A 23,977-nucleotide genomic window follows, 5' to 3' on the forward strand; every position below is an offset into this window, starting at 1 on the left:
TTCGCACGCTCTGGAAAAATTCTACATGAAATTCCACAGATTAGCCCCATCGAATGGCAATGTGGATCCGTCGGCACATCCACGGCAGAAAACCGAGTGCCTCGGATTTCTGCAACGGATTCTTTGTAAAATACACATCAGGATTTTCCATAGGCAAATCCTTGAACTGTGAACACAGCCTTAGGCCTCATGCACACAACCGTAGCCATGTGCACGGCCGGAATTTTCGGGTCGGTCAGCCGCGGAGTGTCACCCGCACATCGCGAGCCGCGCACATGGCCGCGTCCATTATTTCCTATGAACCTGGACTGCAGAACACGGCCGTAATAAGACATGTCTTCTTTCTGCGGTCCAGGCTCCTGGGCCATGCACCGACCGTGGAAACATGCATGGGGCCGCAATTGCACGTTCGTGTGCATGGGGCCTTAGGGATTCTATCGATAGTTGCTTAAAGCGTTTTAGAAGAGGATCCAGCCACTATTTAAACAAACCACTACTGGAAATGACCTTGGGAGAACCTAATGGACCTCAAGGGAGAACTAGTCCCAGTGTTAAGGATCTGCCAGGCACAGCTTCTGTATCCACATAGGTAATCAGTCTGCACCTGCTTCTATGTCTGGGAGACTGACTCCATCTTCCACCACTCAGGATGATAGGCTTAAGAGTGGGAGAGCCTATCATAGCCTGGCCAGACGGAGCTAGCTCCCGCCCTCTGTCTATTTATACCTGCCTTTCCTGTTCCTCCTTGCTTGTGATTCTTCTCATTTGGTTTCCTGGCCCTGCTGCAGCTTCTTGATCTATTTGACCCTGCTTCATATTGACCCTGGCTTACTGACTACTCTCCTGCTCTGCGTTTGGGTACCTCGTACACTCCTGGTTTGACTCGGTTTGTTCACTACTCTCCTGCTCTGCGTTTGGTACCTCGTACACTCCTGGTTTGACTCGGCTCGTTCACCACTCTTGTTGCTCTCGGTGTTGCCGTGGGCAACTGCCCCTTTTCCCTTGCTTCTGTGTACCCTTGTCTGTTTGTCTGTCGTGCACATATTGAGCGTAGGGACTTTCGCCCAGTTGTACCCCGTCGCCTAGGGCGGGTCGTTGCAAGTAGGCAGGGACTGAGTAGCGGGTAGATTAGGGCTCACTTGTCTGTTTCCTTACCCCCATCATTACACCCAGCTTTAAAATCTCAAGTATGGCTAATCTCCTAGTAAGGTTTGTGATTTTAAAAAAAACACATGCAATATACACTTTTAAAAGGAGAAAAGGGACAAATGATAAATGGGAGATTTTCAAATCTACTTTGGGTAATTATAGTGCAAAATTTATTCCTACAGGTAACAAGTATAAACGACTAAAATTAAACCCCACATGGCTTACACCTTCTGTAAAAAGGGCAATACATGACAAAAAAAGGGCACTTAAAAAATACAAATCTGAGGGTACAGCTGTAGCCTTTGTAAAATATAAAGAGCTTAATAAAATCTGTAAAAAGATAATAAAATCAGCAAAAATACAACATGAAAGGCAGGTGGCCAAGGATAGTAAAACAAATCCTAAAAAATTCTTCAAGCATATAAATGCAAAAATGCCAAGGTCTGAACATGTAGGACCCTTAGATAGTGGTAATGGGGAGTTGGTCACAGGGGATCAAGAGAAGGCAGAGTTACTAAATGGGTTCTTCCGCTCCGTATATACAACAGAAGAAGGAGCAGATGACGTAGCCGCTGCCAGTGCTGTTAATATATCAGTTGATATACTGAATTGGATGAATGTAGATATGGTGCAAGCTAAATTAAATAAAATAAATGTACACAAGGCCCCGGGACCAGATGGGTTACACCCTAGAGTTCTTAAGGAGCTTAGTTCAGTTATTTCTGTCCCCCTCTTCATAATATTTAGAGAGTCTCTCATGACTGGTATAGTGCCAAGGGACTGGCGCAGGGCAAATGTGGTGCGTATTTTCAAATAGGGCTCTAGGTCTTCGCCGGGTAATTATAGACCAGTAAGCTTAACATCAATTGTGGGGAAAATGTTTGAGGGGCTATTGAGGGACTATATACAGAATTATGTGACAATAAATAGTATTATAAGTGACAGCCAGCACGGTTTTACAAAGGACAGAAGCTGTCAAACCAACCGGATTTGCTTTTATGAAGAGGTAAGCAGAAGCCTAGACAGAGGGGCCGCTGTGGATATAGTGTTTTTGGACTTTGCAAAGGCATTTGACACTGTCCCCCATAGACGTCTAATGGGTAAATGAAGGATTATAGGTTTAGAAAGTATTGTTTGTAATTGGATTGAGAATTGGCTCAAGGACTGTATCCAGAGAGTTGTGGTCAATGATTTCTACTCTGAATGGTCCCCAGTTATAAGTGGTGTACCCCAGGGTTCAGTGCTGGGACCACTATTATTCAACTTATTTATTAATGATATAGAGGATGGGATTAATAGCACTATTTCTATTTTTGCAGATGACACCAAGCTATGCAATATAGTTCAGACTATGGAAGATGTTTGTGAATTGCAGGCAGATTTAAACAAACTAAGTGTTTGGGCGTCCACTTGGCAAATTAAGTTTAATGTAGATAAATGTAAAGTTATGCACCTGGGTACCAACAACCTGCAGGCATCATATGTCCTAGGGGGAGCTACACTGGGGGAGTCACTTGTTGAAAAGAATCTGGGTGTACTTGTAAATCATAAACTAAATAACAGCATGCAGTGTCAATCAGCTGCTTCAAAAGCCAGCAAAATATTGTCGTGTATCAAAAGAGGCATGGACTCGCGGGACAGGGATGTAATATTACCACTTTACAAAGCATTAGTGAGGCCTCGTCTAGAATATGCAGTCCAGTTCTGGGCTCCAGTTCATAGAAAGGATGCCCTGGAGTTGGAAAAAAATACAAAGAAGAGCAACGAAGCTAATAAGGGGCATGGAGAATCTAAGTTATGAGGAAAGATTAAAAGAACTAAACCTATTTAGCCTTGAGAAAAGACAACTAAGGGGGGACATGATTAACTTATATAAGTATATGAATGGCACATATAAAAAATATGGTGAAATCCTGTTCCATGTAAAACCCCCTCAAAAAACAAGGGGGCACTCCCTCCGTCTGGAAAAAGAAAGGTTCAACCTGCAGAGGCGACAAGCCTTCTTTACTGTGAGAACGGTGAATTTATGGAATAGCCTACCGCAGGAGCTGGTCACAGCAGGGACAGTAGATGGCTTCAAAAAAAAAGGCTTAGATACTTTCCTAGAACAAAAAAATATAAGCTCCTATGTGTAGAAAATGTTTACTTCCCCTTTCCCATCCCTTGGTTGAACTTGATGGACATGTGTCTTTTTTTAACCGTACAAACTATGTAACTATGTAAGAAGACATACATAAAGCACACTTTTTCCACATATATACATTTAATTGCTTGTATTGCTTTATAATCATTCAATCTTGGATGAGATGGGAATTTGCTTTCCATGCACTGGCTTCCAATTCAGCTTTTGCTTATACACAGCACCTAATCTGAATAAGCAAAGCTGCAGGGAAAAGCATGAGGATAGGCAGTGAAGCAGTCGGAGCCAATGATGAGACATGAGGTAGATTTGAGACGACATTGACTTAATACAGCTAAATGCAAGTCAACAATCATGGCTGTGCTCTCCAGGAGAAGAGCCACAAAGTAGCCGAGCAGCCAACAATGAAGAAAATAGACACAATTGCATTAGTTATGAGGATCTCCATCCAAAACTTAAATGACCATAAATGAATATATGAAGAAACTAGGAATTTGTCAGTGACTGCTTTATCAGCTTCTAAGAATTGAATTAAAAAGTGACAACCAATATAGCAACACTTTTACAAAAATAGTTGCAACAAAAAAAAAAAAAAAACTAGCTATATCTCTAACAAAAATAAACACAATTTTGATTTACGAATAAATGTCAGTTTTATGTTTTGTTATAGAGCTTACACGTAGCTCCCTGAGGAGAGCGGACAAATGGCACAAAAGCAGGAGGGGTAACACTCCCCAGTAGGGCATTTGTACCCCCTCGTTCTAGTGATGGTTGGGGGACTCAGGACCCCTATCGATCAAAGCTTTTGACAGGTCTCTAAAATGACATTTACCCTTTAAATACAATTTTGGGACTGTAACTTGAAAGCTTGTATGTGTGCACGAACTAGGCATGCACAAATTCCAGGAGCCTGGTAACCAGTATACGAAAAAGCATAAAATAACCGGAGCGTTTGCTAAAGAAAAAAAAAGCTTTATTCACCAAAACGTGCAACGTTGCGACCTTGACACAGGTTTTATCAAACAAGTACATAGTGTGATATATAAAGGCAATATGACTTCATGCTATTTATCAATTATGCAAAATCTCAGAATTAAATAAATTGATCTATAAAAAATGTTTACTCATTCAGCCACTTCCAGTATGTGAGCGGCTAGATAAGAGACAAAGATAATTTTTTTGGTGTGGACAGGAATGAAGAATCACCTTATGGATTGGCAGAATTATCCTAATGGAAATCATGGGGAATTACAGTTCACCTTACATATTCTCGTGAGATTATCCAGTTTTTGGACACCAGGGTCTATATACAGAATGGTCATCTTATCACTGTATACAAGATTGACAGGTGAAAAAAATGTCTTGAGATATGAAAGTCAGCATCTAAGGAATATGGTTGAGTTATTGCCCTATAGAAAACGTCTGAGAATTAGACTAATTGGCAGAGGAGGTACTGTGATCGTGGTTACCGGAGAAGATTGGTGGATAGGCATAAACAACGTGTAAAACTACAGACACGAGAGGATCTTTTATACGGAGAAACTTTGATTGAATGCAAACCCAGAAGTCCATTTGTGTCTACTTATTCCCCTTTAGGAAAATAGCGGATATCTTGAGGAATAATTGACCTATGTTCGGACAAATATTTACAAAAATTGAAGACTTTAATTCTCCTTGTCCTAGGAGATATAGAAACATAAAAATAAATTCTGGTGAGAACAGATGTTAATGTACAATCCACATCAATATTAGTTACTAAACAAAAGGGATACTTCCTATGCCTTGGGTGATGCAATTGTAACAGCATGCACAAGGGAAATTCCTTAGTTTACCTAAGGACAGGGAAAGATATAAGATCAAACAATATTTTATCTGTAGGTCGGAATATACTGTATCATTTACTTGATCAAGTGCCCTCCAGGGCGAGACCACTCAGGAATGCAGAAATAAAATGTCAATATACTGTAAATACACTATTTGAAAAAAAATTGTTGGAACTCCCGATCCCTGAACATTTCCATAAGTGTAGGCATAATGTGTCACAACTCCGATTCAGAATCATAGATGGAGTAGGGGTTGATATTAGGGATATATGAATTGGAAACTTAAGAACCGAAGGGATTCAATCGTGAGTTTAAGATTGGAACTCTCTTCTGGTACACTCACGATGCCGGTGCCGATAACTCGCTAACGAAGGTTTTAGGACGTAGCTGGTTTTCACATTTCAAATTGTTGTGCACATTTTTTCAAATATGAATTTCACATAATTATGAATTTCACGAATGCACATGGAAGGATGTAAAGATAGAACTCTGGGTGCTAGATGTATTTTTCATCACGCTCTCCTGGCGCACATCATTCCTTCTGCTCCCCTAAATTATGGGATGGATTTCTGTTATGAATGATTCTTTTTTGAAGATACGATTTGGATAACAGATATAGTCATTAATTCAGGCTCTCTAATAAATGCTATTTTATTTGAACGGCTCCCATGCTGTCCCAGTGTAGGATCGGGCATGTCATATAGGTGTTAAAGCATATCTACACTTTCAAGTAAACAGTTAAATCATGTTTTAATTTACAAAAAAAAAATATTAAAAAGCCTACTTTTCCCCCAAAGTTCTGTAAAAAATTTGACAGAATTGGTTTGCAAAAGTCCAAAATATTCTAATATAACATTATTTAACCTGCAAGATTAACAATGTAAAAAATAAAAATAGTCAGAATCAATGTTTTTTGGACACTAAAGCTCCCCAAAAAATGTAATAAATAAAGAAGTGATCAAGAAGTTGCATGTACCCCAAAATGGTACCAGCAAAAACCACAGCGCGCTCCGAAAAAAAACACACCGATCAAATAGACATAAAAAATAAATTAATAAAATATGGCTCTTAGAAAATGGCAACACAAAACATTTCCCATTACACCCCACAAATATTTTTTTCAGTTTCCCAGTACATTATATGGTACATTAAATAGTGCCATTAAAAAAGACAACTCGTTCTGCAAAAAAGAAGCCTTGATACAGCTATGTCAACAGAAAAATAAAAAAAAGTTATGGCTTTTGGAAGGCTGGGAGGAAAAAAAGCGAAAATTAATAATGAAAATTGGATGCATTAAATTTAGGGAAATAATATAGAATTTACATAGGTATTATACAGAGGAATAGTGCAGTATCCTACTTTTTTAAACACATATATGCCCCATTTTTGCATCATGATTAATAGATTGTTTTGGTTGCTGCGGGCATATACGGTTCAGCTGTGCTATATTTGAGCCCTGTTATGCCTGCCCTGTGACGGCAGGTTACTATGGGAAGGAGAGATGTGTCCTGACGTGCAGAAGTAGTTGCCGAGCATTGTAGACGATGTAGAGACAGTGGTTGCTCAGTGCAAATTCTGCACACGCGCACTGGAGTGTGTTAAACACCGGGAGCAGTGTTTTATTTTCTCGACTTGCATTTGCAGTTTATCCAGATTTGCATCTGTAATGTATAAGTGATCACAAGAAAATACTCACAAGAGTCCCCAGCACCACTCCAAATTTCTGTGCTCTATGGAGCAGTAAACCCTCATTACCGTGCAGATAGACAAAGTAAAGAGGTCCAAGCAACCAGGTTCTTATTAAAACTTAGCCTTTATTTTCTTGGCACGCGTAAAAGCAACAAATTAGCGACATTTTGGCCAAATGGCATTTCTCAAGCTAATGAGCTTGAGAAAGGCCATTTGGGTGAGACATCGTATGTGTAAGTGATGTAATAAAAATGCCCAGATCTATGTTAAGGAGCTGTAATGTATTTATGTTTATTTTGCATTTTGTAAACCTTTATACATCAATTTATTTTAATGTTGGAATTTGCATAATCGATTAATTGCATGTCGTCATGTGGCGATATGCCCCAATATGTACTGCGATCACTTGATTGAAAAAGACCTGTGTCAAGGTTGAAAGGTTGTTTGGTTAATAAAGCTTTTTCGCATTTTTGAAGTGGGTGCTGCGATTCTCTTTTTCAGATGCTGGGAGTCTGACACTGTCGTTCCATGTGCGGCTGATCTCTGGATTTTTCAGGTAGTAACATTTTGGCCACCTAGCAGTAATTTTGTACAAACATTTAATTAAACAAGGGAAGGTGTCAGATCTGGTTTCTAGAACTGTAAAACTACACTTTGATATTTATTTTTTGTAGCATTTTAAAGTGACCTCAGGATCAGGAGCTTTTAGATAAATCGGATTCCACCACAGAAGTCAGATAGATGTTAAAAGATCATGCCCTTCAGGTCAGTGCTGAACCACTGAGAAATCCTCGATTCAAGATTGCGATCAAAGCATTTGGAGCGCTTCACAAATATCTGATAGAATCAGATTCCATGTACAGCAAACCTAATGTATTATAAATGATTGCACAGTAAACAAATTCAGGTTTGTTGAAACAGAGATTCAATAATATTAGATCAGCTCGATTGGTCTTTATAATAAAGGCTAAAATACATGTTTGCATATTTTTTTCTGATTTTAAGAGTATTTGCAACGTAAACATTTATGGCATATCCACAGGATATGCCATAAATGTCTGATATGTGCGGGTCCCAGATCTGGGACCTGAACTAATATGGAGAACGGGGGTCACCCTACCCCAGTTTCGCCTGGTCCGGCGGCCACAAGCTGCCGATTCCAGACAGGGACCAGTGGAGAGGAAGCCGTGCACTAGTGGAGAGGAAGCCGCACACTAGTGGAGAGGAAGCCGCACACTAGTGGAGAGGAAGCCGCACACTAGTGGAGAGGAAGCCACGCAGGCACACGGCTCTCTCCATTCTGTTGTATTGGAGTTATGGAAACAGCCGAGCAACGCTTGCTCAACTGTTCCCGTAACTCCCTTTGAACAGAATAGACAGGGACACGCAGCCCCCTCTTCACTAGTCCCTGCCTTGAATCAGCAACTTGCGGCCACCGTACCAGGCAAAACGGTGGTTGGGTGACCACCATTCTCAATACAGGTGCGGGTCACAGAGCCGAAGCCCACATTTATCAGACATTTATGGAATATCCTGTGGATATGTCAAATATCTCAGTTGGGAATACCCCTTCAAACCTTTAAATTTGGATGAAATATAAAATCAATCCCAAATCAAGTTCATCAAATGGGAAGAAATAGCCAACATAAAACTGAAAACATGGAACCTTTAAGAGACCAACAAAAACTGATAAAAATTTAATATATTTTGACAATGTTAAATAAGTATCTAGAGCAATCATTTCCACTGCACCAGTGTGCTCCAGACAACCTCCTATTTTACACATATTACAGTATTACAATAAGCATGTTCCTGCATTCCAGTCCCCAGTTTTCCACTCTCCAAGATGGCCGCCGCAGTCTCCAACTTCACTATGTAGAACTCCTTTGGAGTTGTCCACCGTGTCCAGCAGCTCCGACGTCATCAGTGCTGGTCCATCTGATAGCAGTGGTTGAGTGGCGAGTCTCCGACTTCAAAAGAAGCACTCTATAGCGAAGTCCGAGACTGCAGCGGCCATCTTGGAAAACGGAACTCAGGCTGGATCATTCAGGAGCGAGGCAGCAGGTAAGTGGACTATACATTTCCAATGTATAGTCGAAGGGATTGGAGGGTCACTTTAACCATTTATAGACATCTTAACGTGGGTTTTCGCTGTAGCCATGCATTTTTTGGTACTATAGCTAGAGATGAGAAAGTTTACAGGTTAAATTCAGCAGTTAAAATTATGCTGCCATTAAGAACGCTTAGCTTATCATGCTACAAGTTAAAGGGATTTGAACACAGTGATCACCAAACCAAGCTCCTGCAATTATATTCCAGGCACATGGAGTAAAGCCTATATTCTGGAAGTAGTTACTTTGTCCCAAAGTCATGTACCAGTTAGGCCTCATTCACACGTTAAGGATTTGACACCGATTTTATGACCCATTCATATGAACCGAGAAAAAAAAATGTTTGCAACAATAAGTAGCATGCTACTTATTCCTGCGGATTCCGCTCCGGGCAAACCGGACACGTGTGAAAGTAGCCTTATAGTTCTAGATGTCTATTTTATGAAAGATGTTGGATAAAAATCAACGTTCCTTACGTAACTAAAAGGGTACATTGTGATTTAAACCAGTGCTTTGTCTGCAGCTAAATGTTGGCATTAGCAAGAATATCTAAAATCGAACGTCCCCACCCTCCTACGTCTGTGAATATCTCATCTCAGCAGTACGACACATACGGTAGCTGCTCACCCTTTCATCATTATAATATAAAGTTCGATATCGTGCCTACATGACCACTACTAAACCTTGCTATAAATGTAGAAGGACAATAGATGATGTTAACGTAGCATTATTTCAGAAAACATAAGACAGTCATTGAAAGCTGATGTGTGAAGCTGCCTCAATCAGCACACTCCATCTAATTACAGGGTGTAGAGGAACATGGAGAGGGGGTGGACTGATTAGGAGGAACAGGATCTGCATCGAGAACGCAGCGCAATTCATGTTAATAAACAATTATGGTCTTCTGCATACAATTCTGCTGCTACCTGCACAACACTTTCAGACATTTATGGCGACGCAATCACAACGGCTAGCTGCAACATTAAAACATTCCTAGCCATTACGTTGATCTTGAGGACCGCGGTGTAGAGGGATGCTTTGATCACATGTGCACTCTTCTTTGAGATGATGCAACTTTCATTGGTTTACTTTGCACGTACATGCCTACATAAACAAAGCTTCATGGCAAGTACCTCTCACAGATAGAAATTTAATGAAACATATATTAAATCTTAGTGCAGTACATGAACTTAGTTAAGCCTTACACAGATGTCTTATTTATTGGCAATGAATGTTTCGGTCACAGCAGGTAGACCACATATGAAAGCCGATGGCTTGACGGACATTCGCACTGTAGGCCAAGACAGCACAGTGACAGTCTGAGAGAACAGATCCTATTCATGTGTACATTACAGCTAGTAAAAGGTTGGAAACAGGCAGACAAGCAAGGTGACTCTCCCTTGAGCATGAAAGCCTCAGAAAAACGCTGAAAAAGTAAATAAATGATGCCATAGAATTGGAGACCAGTAAAATAGAGTATACTTGCCAAAGTTCACTATTTGTGCTCTGGATAGAGTGGATCCTAAAGCGGTTTCTAGTACAGAAAACCCATTTTCATAGACCCTATCAGGGAATTCTGATTTAATAGTGGAGGGGAGTCTCCTGTTCACAATTCTTATCTTTATGCCAGAGTGAACAGCAGCTATAAAGAGCGTCTCTTGTTCTGGAGGACCTGTCCTTTATTACAACAGACAACCTACTGTTAAATGAGCACAGTGTAATGCTTTATTTCCCCTGTAGTGGTGCTGCAGGGAAATTGAACACTTACTGCCAGGTTTTCTCACAGATTACAGCTGATCGCTGGGGTTCCCAGAAGGGGACAAAAGATCCTTCTCATGCACACGACCGTAAAAACACCCGTTATTGCGGGTCGTAATTACGACCCGCAATAACGGGCCCATAGACTTCTGTTAGTCACGGGTACCTTCCCGTTTTCTCACGGGAAGGTGCCCGTGCCGTTAAAAAAATAGAACATGTTCTATTTTTTCATTTTACGGGCCGTGCTGCTATACTTTATAATGGCAGCACGGCTCGCAAAAGCGGCCGGCTGCCCGTGGCCGGCCGTGCTCGTAATTACGAGCACGGTCGTGTGCATGAGGCCTTAAAGTAGAAATTCTTGAAAGTGAACAACCCCTTTTAAAAACAAAGCTTTATCTGTTAGTTGAATATTGTGCACACATTCTGCAGTATTGTATCTAAAATATTAAATTACATCAGTCTGTATGTCCATAGTGGGTCACAATTCAATCACTTTATCCCAAGACATGTTTACCCACAGATATGGGTCTTATGAACACAGTAATGCTGTGTGTACGCACCCTGTATTACAGGCCCATAAGAACGCTTTGAAATGAAGCATTCCACTTTACTGCATGAATTTTTAATACGGTTGTGTGCATGAGACCTAAAAGCCCATTTCCTAAAAAGCCAATGAAGATCTGTATGACTGCGGGAAGAAACTATGCCATATAAACAGATGCTCAAAACAACAAGCTGATGTTACTCTGGAAGGACCCATAGTCCCAGGGCTGAAAGGCAAAAGTGCTAGACATTGTTGCCCCTTTTTCCAGGAACAAACAGCGCTGGTCAAAAATCAATGATCCGTTGATTTTAACGGAGTACTAACATCCATATGTACTCTAGGAAGGGATATAAGACAAGACAAGGGAAACACACAACCACACTTAGATGACATGAAATATTTTCCAAGAAACCGCTTATGAACTCTTTAGTCACTGGTCAAAGCCAAAAAATATTCCACAGACTCTAAGCAACTTTTTCAGGCAAATCCCAAATTCTGACCAACATGCTTCCTGATATAAGACAGTCCAATGAAGTGAAAAAAATAAATCCATAAGAAAGAGTGCTTGACAGGCAACTGAAGAAATTCTTATTTCCCTGCTTTCACCATTAGCATACTTACAACTAACCAGCTCAGTAGGAACAATCATGCATAATCCAGATCTGCTAATCCCCTAATCTGGACTAAACCCAAAACACTAATGGATTTCAAGAAAAAAATCCTTTTATGGAACGATGACTGCTGCTTACTAGGCAAGGAGTTGTGAGAAATGGACAGGCCGTAACTGGTACTGTTCTGAGGTCCTGTGAGCACACAAAAGCAATCATTTTAATTTGTAAGTGGCTTAATAAAGTATGCCTCAAGCAGAATACGGCTTTGAGAGGGATGATTGCGTGGTGGCTATGATCAACTGAAGTATTTTACCTTTAGATGCAGTTGTACATGGATTAAAAAAAAAAAAAAAAGGAGTTAAGAGAAAAAAAAAAAATCTATTGACAATTCACATATATACACTACCGTTCAAAAGTTTAGGGTCACTTAGAAATGTCCTTATTTTTGCAAGAAAAGCACAGTTTTTTTCAATGAAGATAACATTAAATTAATCAGAAATACACTCTATACATTGTTAATGTGTTAAATGACTATTCTAGCTGCAAACGTCTGGTTTTTAATGCAATATCTACATAGGTGTATAGAGGCCCATTTCCAGCAACCATCACTCCAGTGTTCTAATGGTACATTGTGTTTGCTAACTGTGTTAGAAGGCTAATGGATGATTAGAAAACACTTGAAAACCCTTGTGCAATTATGTTAGCACCGCTGTAAACAGTTTTGCTGTTTAGAGGAGCTATAAAACTGACCTTCCTTTGAGCTAGTTGAGAATCTGGAGCATTACATTTGTGGGTTCGATTAAACTCTCAAAATGGCTAGAAAAAGAGAGCTTTCATGTGAAACTCGACAGTCTATTCTTGTTCTTAGAAATGAAGGCTATTCCATGCAAGAAATTGCCAAGAAACTGAAGATTTCCTACAACGGTGTGTACTACTCCCTTCAGAGGACAGCACAAACAGGCTCTAACCAGAGTAGAAAGAGAAGTGGGAGGCCCTGCTGCACAACTGAGCAAGAAACACAAGTACATTAGAGTCTCTAGTTTGAGAAATAGATGCCTCACAGGTCCTCAACTGGCAGCTTCATTAAATAGTAACCGCAAAACGCCAGTGTCAACGTCTACAGTGAAGAGGCGACTCTGGGATGCTGGCCTTCAGGGCAGAGTGGCAAAGAAAAAGCCATATCTGAGACTGGCTAATAAAAGGAAAATATTAATATGGGCAAAAGCACACAGACATTGGACAGAGGAAGATTGGAAAAAAGTGTTATGGACAGACGAATCGAAGTTTGAGGTGTTTGGATCACACAGAAGAACATTTGTGAGACGCAGAACAACTGAAAAGATGCTGGAAGAGTGCCTGACGCCATCTGTCAAGCATGGTGGAGGAAATGTGATGGTCTGGGGTTGCTTTGGTGCTGGTAAAGTGGGAGATTTGTACAAGGTAAAAGGGATTTTGAATAAGGAAGGCTATCACTCCATTTTGCAACGCCATGCCATACCCTACCCTGTGGACAGAGCTTGATTGGAGCCAATTTCATCCTACAACAGGACAATGACCCAAAGCACACCTCCAAATTATGCAAGAACTATTTAGGGAAGAAGCAGGCAGCTGGTATTCTATCTGTAATGGAGTGGCCAGCGCAGAGACCAGATCTCAACCCCATAGAGCTGTTGTGGGAGCAGCTTGACCGTATGGTACGCAAGAAGTGCCCATCAAGCCAATCCAACTTGTGGCAGGGACTTCTGGAAGCGTGGGGTGAAATTTCTCCCGATTACCTCAGCAAATTAACAGCTAGAATGCCAAAGGTCTGCAATGCTGTAATTGCTGCAAATGGAGCATTCTTTGACGAAAGCAAAGTTTGAAGGAGAAAATTATTATTTTAAATAAAAATCATTATTTCTAACCTTGTCAATGTCTTGACTATATTTTCTAGTCATTTTGCAACTCATTTGATAAATATAAAATTGTCTGGGTGACCCCAAACTTTTGAACGGTAGTGTACCTCTAATAATTCAAATTCCATCATGTCATGACTTCAACGTTACAAGGAATCATAAAAAGTTGAAAAACTACAACTCAACCCGCAAAAATCAATCCCTCATATGGTTTTATCGATGGAAAAATGTAAAAGTTATGGCTTTGGGAAGGTGGAAAGGAAAAAAAGGAAAATAAAAATCAGAAAAACGACTGCGGCAGAAAAAGAATCTGTCACTAGTTTAGTAATGCCCTATCCCCTAGCTAATCTAATAAGGGCTGTCACACTGATAATACTAGTGAAAATTGTATCCCAAAACCCTTATTTTCAAAGTTTTGAGATTTTGTCTTAATATGTAAATAAGGCCATACTAGCCAAAGGGGTGGTAATGCTGCTCTCTCTCTGTCTTTGTTGTCTATATGACTCTGTCCAATCAGCATCATACAGCTTCTACCCTTCCCTGCACAGCGTGATTTCAGACTTAATCGCGAGATCACGCTGTATTTACATTTCTGACCGCAGGTCATTCACCACATCGCATCAGCACTCATCAAGGAAGATGGCTCCTGTTCTTAGAGAAGCCTGCTGAATACAGCTGGGATCGGAGGAAACGGACCACAGCTATGTAACCCTTTAATCGCCGCGGTCACAGACTGCGGCGTGACCAAAGGGGATTCCCCTTTTTGATCGAATCACCGGAAATCTGTTGACACAATCGGAGACTGGACTAGAAAGGACCCCAGGGGCTGTCATTATTTAGTATAAAATATATTTTTATTGCCTATACATTTCATAAAAACAAAAACCTACACATATTAGGTACCTGCACAACTGTAACCACCTAAAAAATTTAATTAACATGGTATTTAGCATGAAACCTGAAAAGGAATAAAAATAAAAAAAAAAAAGAGAAAATAGCTTTTTTTGGTATTCTTGCTGCAAAAATAAATGACCTTAACTACACAGTATTTAATTTGTACCCCTAAACCGTGGAGGAAAAACATACAATTTATCCCGCATGAAACAAGACCTCATATAGCCACGTCAATGAAAAAAAAAAAAAAGGGAACGCCTGCTGAAAAGCAAAAACCCAAAAAATGTAGCTGGTCAATAAGGGCTTTTTAGCCCTGGTCATTAAGGGATTAAAGGAACTTTTAATTTCCTAAATAAAAGTATTCGTAGTAAACTAAAACCCCCTTAAACCTTTCAGCATTAGTGTAATCTAAAAAAAAGTCAAATGAAACGCTAAAAGTTTTTACAAGATAAAATGCTGAACGTATAGCAGTTCTGGCCATTGTAAGCTTTTATCAATTCAAGTGAAATGTACATAGAATGCCAGCTATAATATAGCGAATGAGTGGGCGCAGTTAATCTGCTAATGTTTGATAAATTATAATAAGCTCCCCCGGGAACGACTGTAATTGATCCAGCCCCCGTTTCCCCATTCTGTATAATTGGTAAATGAAAAGATGTCGGTAGGTAAAGCAAACCAGCATTTTAGCAACTATACATAAAACAATGGCAACCTGTAAAAAGGCAATGATAAAGTACAGATATTACAGTAACATTTTTGTACAATCTACAAGAATGAGAAGCTACAAAAATGATTGCTCATAGCTTTCAAGATCCGGCATGAGGTAATGCACGGTCAAGACAAGCCCTGCTTAGTAGAGATGGCACCCAAGTGTAGCTGGTGACTGGGGCATTATTAACGCTATAATGCAGACTATTCGGACTCACAGGAGGGGTAATCAAGAATACATTGCCCGGAGAAGAAATAATCTTTAACCTCAATGCAGTTAGGAAAGACCTAGCGGCTGATCATTGTCCATCCACCGGTAATGACAACCCTACAGAATTGACTGTAGTGCGATAGCTGTATTTACCTGTGTAGACCAGCATAAAGCCAGGCAGCGTGAAACTGAACAGATGGAAGAGAGATTTGTGGAAGGGGAAATTAATCTTTAGGATTCTCTGCTTTCCAAGAAATTCCATAGAACAGCAGCTACATGAACTTAAAGGTTACCATGGAAGGCAACAAGATTCTGTACATTGTGTGAGAACCCCAAAAGGACCATTTCTCTTCACACATTATGGGGTAATACTGCCTAGATGCAAAACATGCACATGACAGATCCGGATTCTATTATTCAGTATGAAGAATACCGTGCAACGTGAAGGAAATGACACTCAGATAGAACACATTGTTTAATCAGCCATCCACATTCATAAACACTTTACGGGGATGACGTGTATGTTTTATAGATCACAATGCTATAGCCTTTTTGATAAACAGAATTCTTCTACATTTATATTTCTAACTTTTCTAACAGGAAAGTGAACAAATTATTGCAATGGAACCGGATTCATTCATAAACTCAGACCCCAACAGATATCGTATCATAAAAACCAAATGTTTGTCAACTCGTGTTTTTTTGCCTGCATCTTGCTTGGAAAGCCGATCTCCCCTTGCAGAGTTAAACATGGCTTCTATTCAGCACTCGCTGGCAGAAAAGCTATTCAATGGCTCTGCTGCAGGAAATCCACAGCGTGCTTACCCAGCCATTATTCCCTACCAAGCCACTCCATATTAAGGGGCTATTGTTTTCTCAGTCCAAGAATGCCTCACTATATCCATTCGGCATATGTAATGGGACAAAGGAGGCAATGCTATATAATCGAAACTTTCAGCTCTGAATCCCATAATGGTTGTACAGACTGTCCCTGAAAGCCCCTCTGTATGATGTGGAGAATTAAACACTCACGAGTAGGACACCTTATTCCTAGACAAAGAGCCACTACAACCACGTGTATCCGTTTTCTAGAATACATCCCATAAGGTGCAAAAGTAAAAAATAAATAAATAGTATTTTGCTTTTTAAAATACACTCCTAATACCACGTCACCTGTAAACGTGATACAACATCAATAACAATGTTCCAGTAGACCTCTTGTACCGGTGTTTAAATATTCTATTCCCTCCACAAATAATAAAGACATTAAACTCCAATCGAACATCACAGCAAGAGATACAGAAAAAAAAACACAAATGGGTAAAATACCCTACAGGTCCCTCTGGTGGAGAAAGTGTTAAACTCATCACCTTTCATTGTGGACCCTTCACAGTAGGTAAAAGTTGATTTCTAAGACCTGGAACTCAAGGTCTTCTCTTTCTTAATAATGGCTAAGAAGTGTGAGATGGAGGATTGTGTCGTGTGAACAGGCTCCTGTCATTCACACTGGAAGATCAAGCAATGCGGAAGTGAACTTATTCTTCACAGTGGGTACAGGCATTTGTGAACCGTTCAGCAGGCAGGGAAAAGCTCTCCCGGTCACATACTTTTCTGTCCCACATTAATAAACTGGTTATAATAGATTATATGAATCTTTCGCAGCCCTATATGGTGGGAGGGAGGGAGGGAGGAAGAAGCAGGTTTCTACTTTCCAACTACTACTAGAAGGCAGGAGAAGAAACGGTTGAGCGTGCTCAGATGTACTGGATATTAATCGGAATTCCTGCGAGAGACCCTCAGAGAGGGAATGGAAAGGTCAGATTTAAGAAGAAAATCAATGTATTGCTGGGAAAGCAAGGACATGCACAAAATGTTTGCGAATACCGCAGATGTGGTAAGCACTTAAAACTTCACCGGGACATCAAAGCAAACGTCCAAAATCGCTTCAGATCAATAGAAATGCATCCCAATGTGGGAGCCATCTAACTGGTCACACGCCGTGTAACTTACCAATGTGAAGTTGCAATGCAGAACACCCACGAAGCAGATGGATCTTTGCGTTCTTCTAGCGTTTCACCTCCACCTGATACAGCAGGCATTTCCTTACAGGCGCACATAGGGGGAGACAGTAATATACGAGAAGATGCAGCTCCAGTGCAATAAGCTGGTGTGATTCACAGGTTGGTCTGATGAACGGGTGGAGGAACAGGTCAGAGTGGAAAGCCAGCCTCCTGCTCTGCGATTCTGCATGACACAATACTACCAGCCAGCCTGCGGTACAAGGGTTAAACAGTGTGGATAGGAGCGAGGATCTGGTACAGCACTAGCGTTACCCCCCTTCTCCCCCTCAAGCACTCCGGTGAATCCGTGCTGCTTCTGATTGTTTCGCTCAACTTGGGGGTGTGAATAGTGAGCGAACAGAGGGGTAGAAGGGGGTGAACATTACCCCTGCCGTCAAAGGGAAGCAAAGTCAGCAATTGGCGCTGATGACGCTGCACAGTCACAACAACCAATCACATCTTTCCTGCCGCTGGCAGCTGAAACCTCATTTCTGCATTTATCCCAGTGCAGGCTAAGACAAGGATGGAACGCAGAGCGAGAGAAGAGGAAAAAATACACAGCACTTCATTGGAATCATTAACGGACCTCATTGAAAAGGAACCAGAATAGCATCAGCCTCTGCAAGCCCTGGACTCTTAAAACTCACTGCCAGCTCTGGTTTTAATAAGTCCTCTCTTCGATAAAGGGGGAAGGGAATGTGAAAGAACCAATGCAACTTAGCTGGAAGCTTTCACCATTAACCCCTAGAGGGAAAGAAAAAAAAAGGAAGAGTGGGAGGGGAGCTGTGTGAATACATAGGAGCACTGCATCACGCTAATGTTCAGCTCAGAACAGTATGCGTCAGCAGTACATCCACGTTCTGACTGAAGGACGAAAGGATGAGAGAGCAGCCTGGCTGGTTGGCTGCTGCGTCCAACACCCAGCAAACAGGGAGAGTGGAGGACTATTAGCAGAGAAACATGCTACGGGGCTCTGATATCGCTGCCTCTCCTGCTGCTACCACCACTGGACAAGAAATTCAAGGCAAAACGAGGAGAACCCCTCAACTCACTACCTCACCACAAAAGGAGCTACAGTGGGATTTCCACCAGGCGGGAGAAGGAAGGCTGTGAAACCTGTCCCTTCTCTGGACCAGTCTCAAATCAAGGGCTCAAGCACGGAGGTGTGTGGCTTCTTCTCCAGCACGGAGGTGTGTGGCTTCTTCTCCAGCACGGAGGTGTGTGGCTTCTTCTCCAGCACGGAGGTGTGTGGCTTCTTCTCCAGCACGGAGGTGTGTGGCTTCTTCTCCAGCATACTTTCTATCCTCCTTTTCCACAAAGCCCCCCTTTACTTGCTCTCCTTTGAGATATTGACGGATTATTGCTAAGTGTACAAGAGGCAGGCTGCAGCTGCTGCATCCACAGCTTGGAAAGCAAAGCTAGTTTGAAGGAGAAAAAAAAAAAAGCCAGCAAGGAGAGAGGAGGAAAAAAAAAAAAGCAGTCAATGCCTGCAATGTGCTGCCTTTCTCTTTGTACAAACCGGAATCCTGCAGACAGCCTGTGTATCGGAGGAATATCCATGGGAAAATAGACTGAGGAACAGAAAGCGTCGCTCAAAGCAAAAAACAGAGGGCTTCAAATATTGGGGATTGTTAACCCTTTCTTTGCTTCCACTTTTTCAAACCAACTGATACCTGGTCTCCAGTTTCTCACAGAAATGGATTATCGTCAGTCTTCTGGCAGAGACAGCAGTGGAATCCAAGGACGAATAGCTCAACTGCAAAAGGCACCAGTCCCGGGGGAGCAACAGAATGATGCACCTGCATAGCCAAGTGGGCCTCACTCCCTTGTTACATTTCTCTTAAGGTTATTTCATTTTTTTTCTTCTTCTCGTGTTGGGATTTACTAAAGGAGCCATTTTGTCTTTTAACATTTACATCAACCCGGTCATCAACTGTAATTCTGGCTGATAATTAAAATTAAGGAATTTATGGAAGGACTGATCACCCAGCTCCCCGGAGGTGGCCACTGGTGTGAGGGATTTGAAATGTTGTTGTTCTCTCCCTAGGTATAGAACATTTGCTTTTCTGTCTGTTCAATGCATTATAAGTTGATGTTTTTAGCAAAGGCAGAAAGCGAACTGCTTCACAATCTAGCACCCCCTCCTTTGTTGACCACCCCTCCCACCAGTGTGTAGATGGAAAAGGGAATTTGTAGCCTCCTAAAGCCTGGGTAGGGCCAAGTTCTCGTTTCCATGCCAAATCCCAGACGATGGTGAATTATGAACGTGCCACATCATGAATTTCTTGTGGCTGGTAACTGTGCACCATACCTGGAAGGCCATCCTGTTTTCTGTAATCTACCTCATGGTGCAAGTGTGGATCCCCTGTGCAGCATTTTCAGGGCAACAAAACTGCCCTTCTGTTTGTTCCTGCAGTAACCAGTTTAGCAAGGTTGTCTGTACTCGCCGTGGCCTCACTGAAGTACCCCAAGGTATCCCATCTAACACAAGGTACCTCAATCTCATGGAAAACAACATCCACATGATCCAAGCTGACACTTTCCGACATCTCCACCACTTAGAAGTTCTGCAACTTGGTAGAAACATTATCCGCCAAATAGAGGTTGGGGCGTTTAATGGTTTGGCTAGCCTCAATACTTTGGAGTTGTTTGACAACAGATTAACTGTAATACCTAGCGGGGCGTTTGAGTATCTTTCTAAACTAAGAGAATTGTGGCTCAGGAACAACCCCATTGAGAGTATCCCATCCTATGCTTTCAATAGAGTCCCTTCACTAATGCGCCTGGACCTAGGAGAGCTTAAAAAGTTGGAATATATTTCTGAGGGGGCATTTGAGGGGTTGTACAACTTAAAGTATCTTAACCTTGGAATGTGTAATATTAGAGACATGCCAAACCTCACACCCTTGATAGGGCTAGAGGAACTAGAGATCTCTGGCAACAACTTTCCTGAAATCAAACCAGGATCGTTCCATGGATTAAGGGCACTTAAAAAGCTATGGATTATGAACTCTCAGATAAACATTATAGAGCGCAACGCTTTTGATGACCTGACATCTTTAGTAGAATTAAACTTGGCCCATAACAACCTATCTTCCCTTCCACATGACCTTTTTGCCCATTTGAGATATTTGGTGGAATTGCATTTGCACCACAATCCATGGGACTGTGACTGTGACGTCCTATGGCTGTCCTCGTGGCTCCGAGAGTATATTCCAACCAACTCCACGTGCTGTGGTCGCTGTCATTCCCCACTGCACATGAAGGGGAAGTACGTTGTTGAGGTGGACCACTCATCGTTCCAGTGCTCAGCCCCTTTTATTATGGATGCTCCTAGGGATTTGAATATCTCAGAGGGAAGAGTGGCAGAACTCAAGTGTAGAACTTCAGCCATGTCATCTGTTAGGTGGCTGCTACCTAATGGCACTGTGCTGAGCCACGCTTCCAACCATCCACGAATCTCCATACTCAACGATGGAACGTTAAATTTCTCACACGTATTGCTTACTGACACTGGAGTCTACACTTGCATGGTAACTAACGTTGCGGGAAACTCTAATGCTTCGGCCTATCTCAATGTCAGTACGGCAGAGCTCAACACTTCCAACTACAGCTTCTTCACTACCGTCACTGTGGAAACTACAGATATGGCTCCTGAAGACATCTCAATAATTAGCAAACCAGTGCCAACCACTTCCACTGGGTATCAGCCAGCATATACCACTACCACCACAGTGCTCGTCCAAACCACCAAAACGCCAAAACAGGTGGCGGTCCCAACTTTAGACACTGGAGACAAAACGCAAACTAGCTTGGATGAGGTAATGAAGACCACTAAAATAATCATTGGCTGCTTTGTGGCAGTCACACTTTTGGCAGCCGCCATGCTAATTGTGTTTTACAAACTAAGAAAGCGGCATCAACAAAGAAGCACTGTAGCAGCTGCACGAACTGTCGAGATAATTCAAGTGGATGAGGACATCCCAAGTGGGAGTCCAACAGGAATATCAGGTGAGGGGCCAGTAGTTTTGCCAACCATTCACGACCACATGAACTACAACACCTACAAGCCAGCACACCATGGGGCCCATTGGACGGCTAACAGTATCGGTAATTCTCTGCACTCCACAATTACAACCATCTCTGAACCTTATATAATTCAGACCCACACAAAAGAGAAGGTACAGGAAACTCAAATATGACTTTTTTCAAATTAAAATGCAATAGAATGCACAAAAAGAAAGCAACTTTTGTACAGAAAGAGAGAGAGAGACACTTTTGTTTTCTTGTAAATGCTTATATATTAAATCTATGGGCTGATGACAGAAACAGATTATATTAAAATTTAAAAATATTTTCTAACTTGTAAGTTCTATTTAAGAAGAGTTATGATGGTTAGGCAGAAAAATATATAAGATATGCTGTTAATGTGCCATAATGACTAAAATGCAAGGCTTAGCCCTGTTTTAATCAGAAAGCAAAACAATGAGACGTCCATGAATGCAATCTGCTGTTACACACACACACACACACACACACACACACACACACACACACACACACACACGCTGCTCAAATACAGGAGCAACACCCCATTTCTAAGGAGAATTCTTTTGTTAAGAAGTCCCAGACCAATCTTTGCAGGTTTATCTTATTAAAAAAAGAGGAAAATGCACCACAAATTTGTACTGTGCCAAATGTTTAAAAAAAAATTAAATGCAATAAAGGATCTTTTTTTGAAGACTTGGAGGGAAATAATCTATTTGTATTATAGTTTATATAGTTCTATCTATTAAAACTATTTTTCATAGAAGGTTTGGGGGGATATCAAGCCCCTTCTTTGTAGTCAGAGGTGTCTAGTTTGGGTTGCCCAAGACTGTAAAGACACCAACAGAAAAGGGTTACAAAAAATATTGGGTGGAGGGCAGTCTGTTCTGCCTTGATCTATATAACTATGGCAAAGCCACGATGCAGGATGCTAAAAAGCTGGCGCATCTTTCCACTCTGCACCAAACTCCTGCAGATCTAATTAACCCTTTGTCAGGCTACTGATGTTTGTGGATGAGAAAACAAATTGTGGTAACTGTGCTAAGAGAGAGGTTACTTAGGCGTCAAACAGAATTAACCATTTATAAACAGTCTGCAGCACCCTGCTTGATTATGCCGAATGTAAACGGTTAAGATATTTTCTAATTGGTTAAAACCTCTTGGTCTGCAGAAGCATGGTTTAAAGGATGTGATACCTTTGCTAGTGTTTGGCCTCGGTGTTCAAAAAAAAATCTGCATGATGTATACATCTGAGCTCAGTGCTGCATACAATGTATCTCAATCTGTGACTCAATAACAGGAAACATGTCTATTATTATAACAAATAGCAAGAATATTGCTGAATGACTGCATGATCAGAAAGGGAACTGCGGCTGAATAAACTGGGGGAAAAAGGTGTGTATGTAGAAAGATTATATTAATGTATATGCTTTTTCCCATCAAGGAAGGTCTGCAATTCAATATGCAGTTCAGGGTGCTGCAGGCCTTTTCTTATGGTACAGGGTGTTCTAGAGGCTTTAAATATTGCAGATAAAAATCCGAGCAACCGGAAATGGGGTAGAACGACTTTCCTTTTCTCACTCTTTCTGCATTCATTAAAAACATCTCCATTTACCACCATTGGGAGAAATGTTTTGCTTAAACTCTGTTGCAAGGAGGAAGCATGGCTAGAAGACCCATTAACCCTGGCACTGTGGGCATGTCATGCAACATACAAATGTTAGAATTGAAGGTATCTATGCAGCTCTTTAAAATGTATGAAATCTCCTTTTCTGAAAGCCTGAATGTGGAAACGAACCACCTCTGTTTCTGAGAGATCATCTCCAAGTTGTAGTATGCAGACTTAACAGATACTATAGAATATAAATCTACATGGTATTATGGAATGGAGCGCAAAGCAATTATTAAATAGTCAAATATTTGAAGTTTCTCCTTGAAGTGAAGGAATTGGCTACAAGGTCATACGAAGTTCTTCTGAAGACCACAGTGCGTGGTATCCTCTTTCCTGATAACACATGTCACCTCTGAGTAACTACCATTCATATGTGGGGTGTCCTTTTTAACGCACTCGTCTTTCTTCGTATATTGTGAATTATACAATTCAGAATGTAGAACGTTAAATGCTTTTGGATAGCGTGATGAGGCTCTATTGCAATTATTTACCATATGCATTTTGATATTAGACAGCTTACGAAACGCAGGAATTTTTATTTTGTAATGGTGAATTGCAGTATATACGGCAGCACCTTAAAAAGCAGCCGTCATGTTTGAGAGAAAGGAATCCTTTAAGGATGCAGAGAATAAAATGTCATAGGGTAAAAACAACATAGTCAGGGA

At 41.2% G+C, this 23,977-nt stretch overlaps 2 protein-coding genes across 3 annotated transcripts in view; one reads left to right on the forward strand and one right to left on the reverse strand.

Moving 5' to 3' along the window:
• SND1 (staphylococcal nuclease and tudor domain containing 1) overlaps positions 1–23,977 on the reverse strand; it is a 684,058-nt gene that overhangs the window by 126,394 nt on the left and 533,687 nt on the right. The window lies entirely within an intron of this gene.
• On the forward strand, positions 17,873–22,345 carry LRRC4 (leucine rich repeat containing 4). The gene has a single exon (XM_075857567.1). The coding sequence runs from the start codon at positions 19,870–19,872 to the stop codon at positions 21,793–21,795; it is 1,926 nt and encodes a 641-aa protein (XP_075713682.1). The 5' UTR covers positions 17,873–19,869; the 3' UTR covers positions 21,796–22,345.

The sequence above is a fragment of the Rhinoderma darwinii genome, chromosome 3 (assembly GCF_050947455.1).
Source record: "Rhinoderma darwinii isolate aRhiDar2 chromosome 3, aRhiDar2.hap1, whole genome shotgun sequence".
Lineage (NCBI taxonomy): Eukaryota > Metazoa > Chordata > Amphibia > Anura > Rhinodermatidae > Rhinoderma > Rhinoderma darwinii.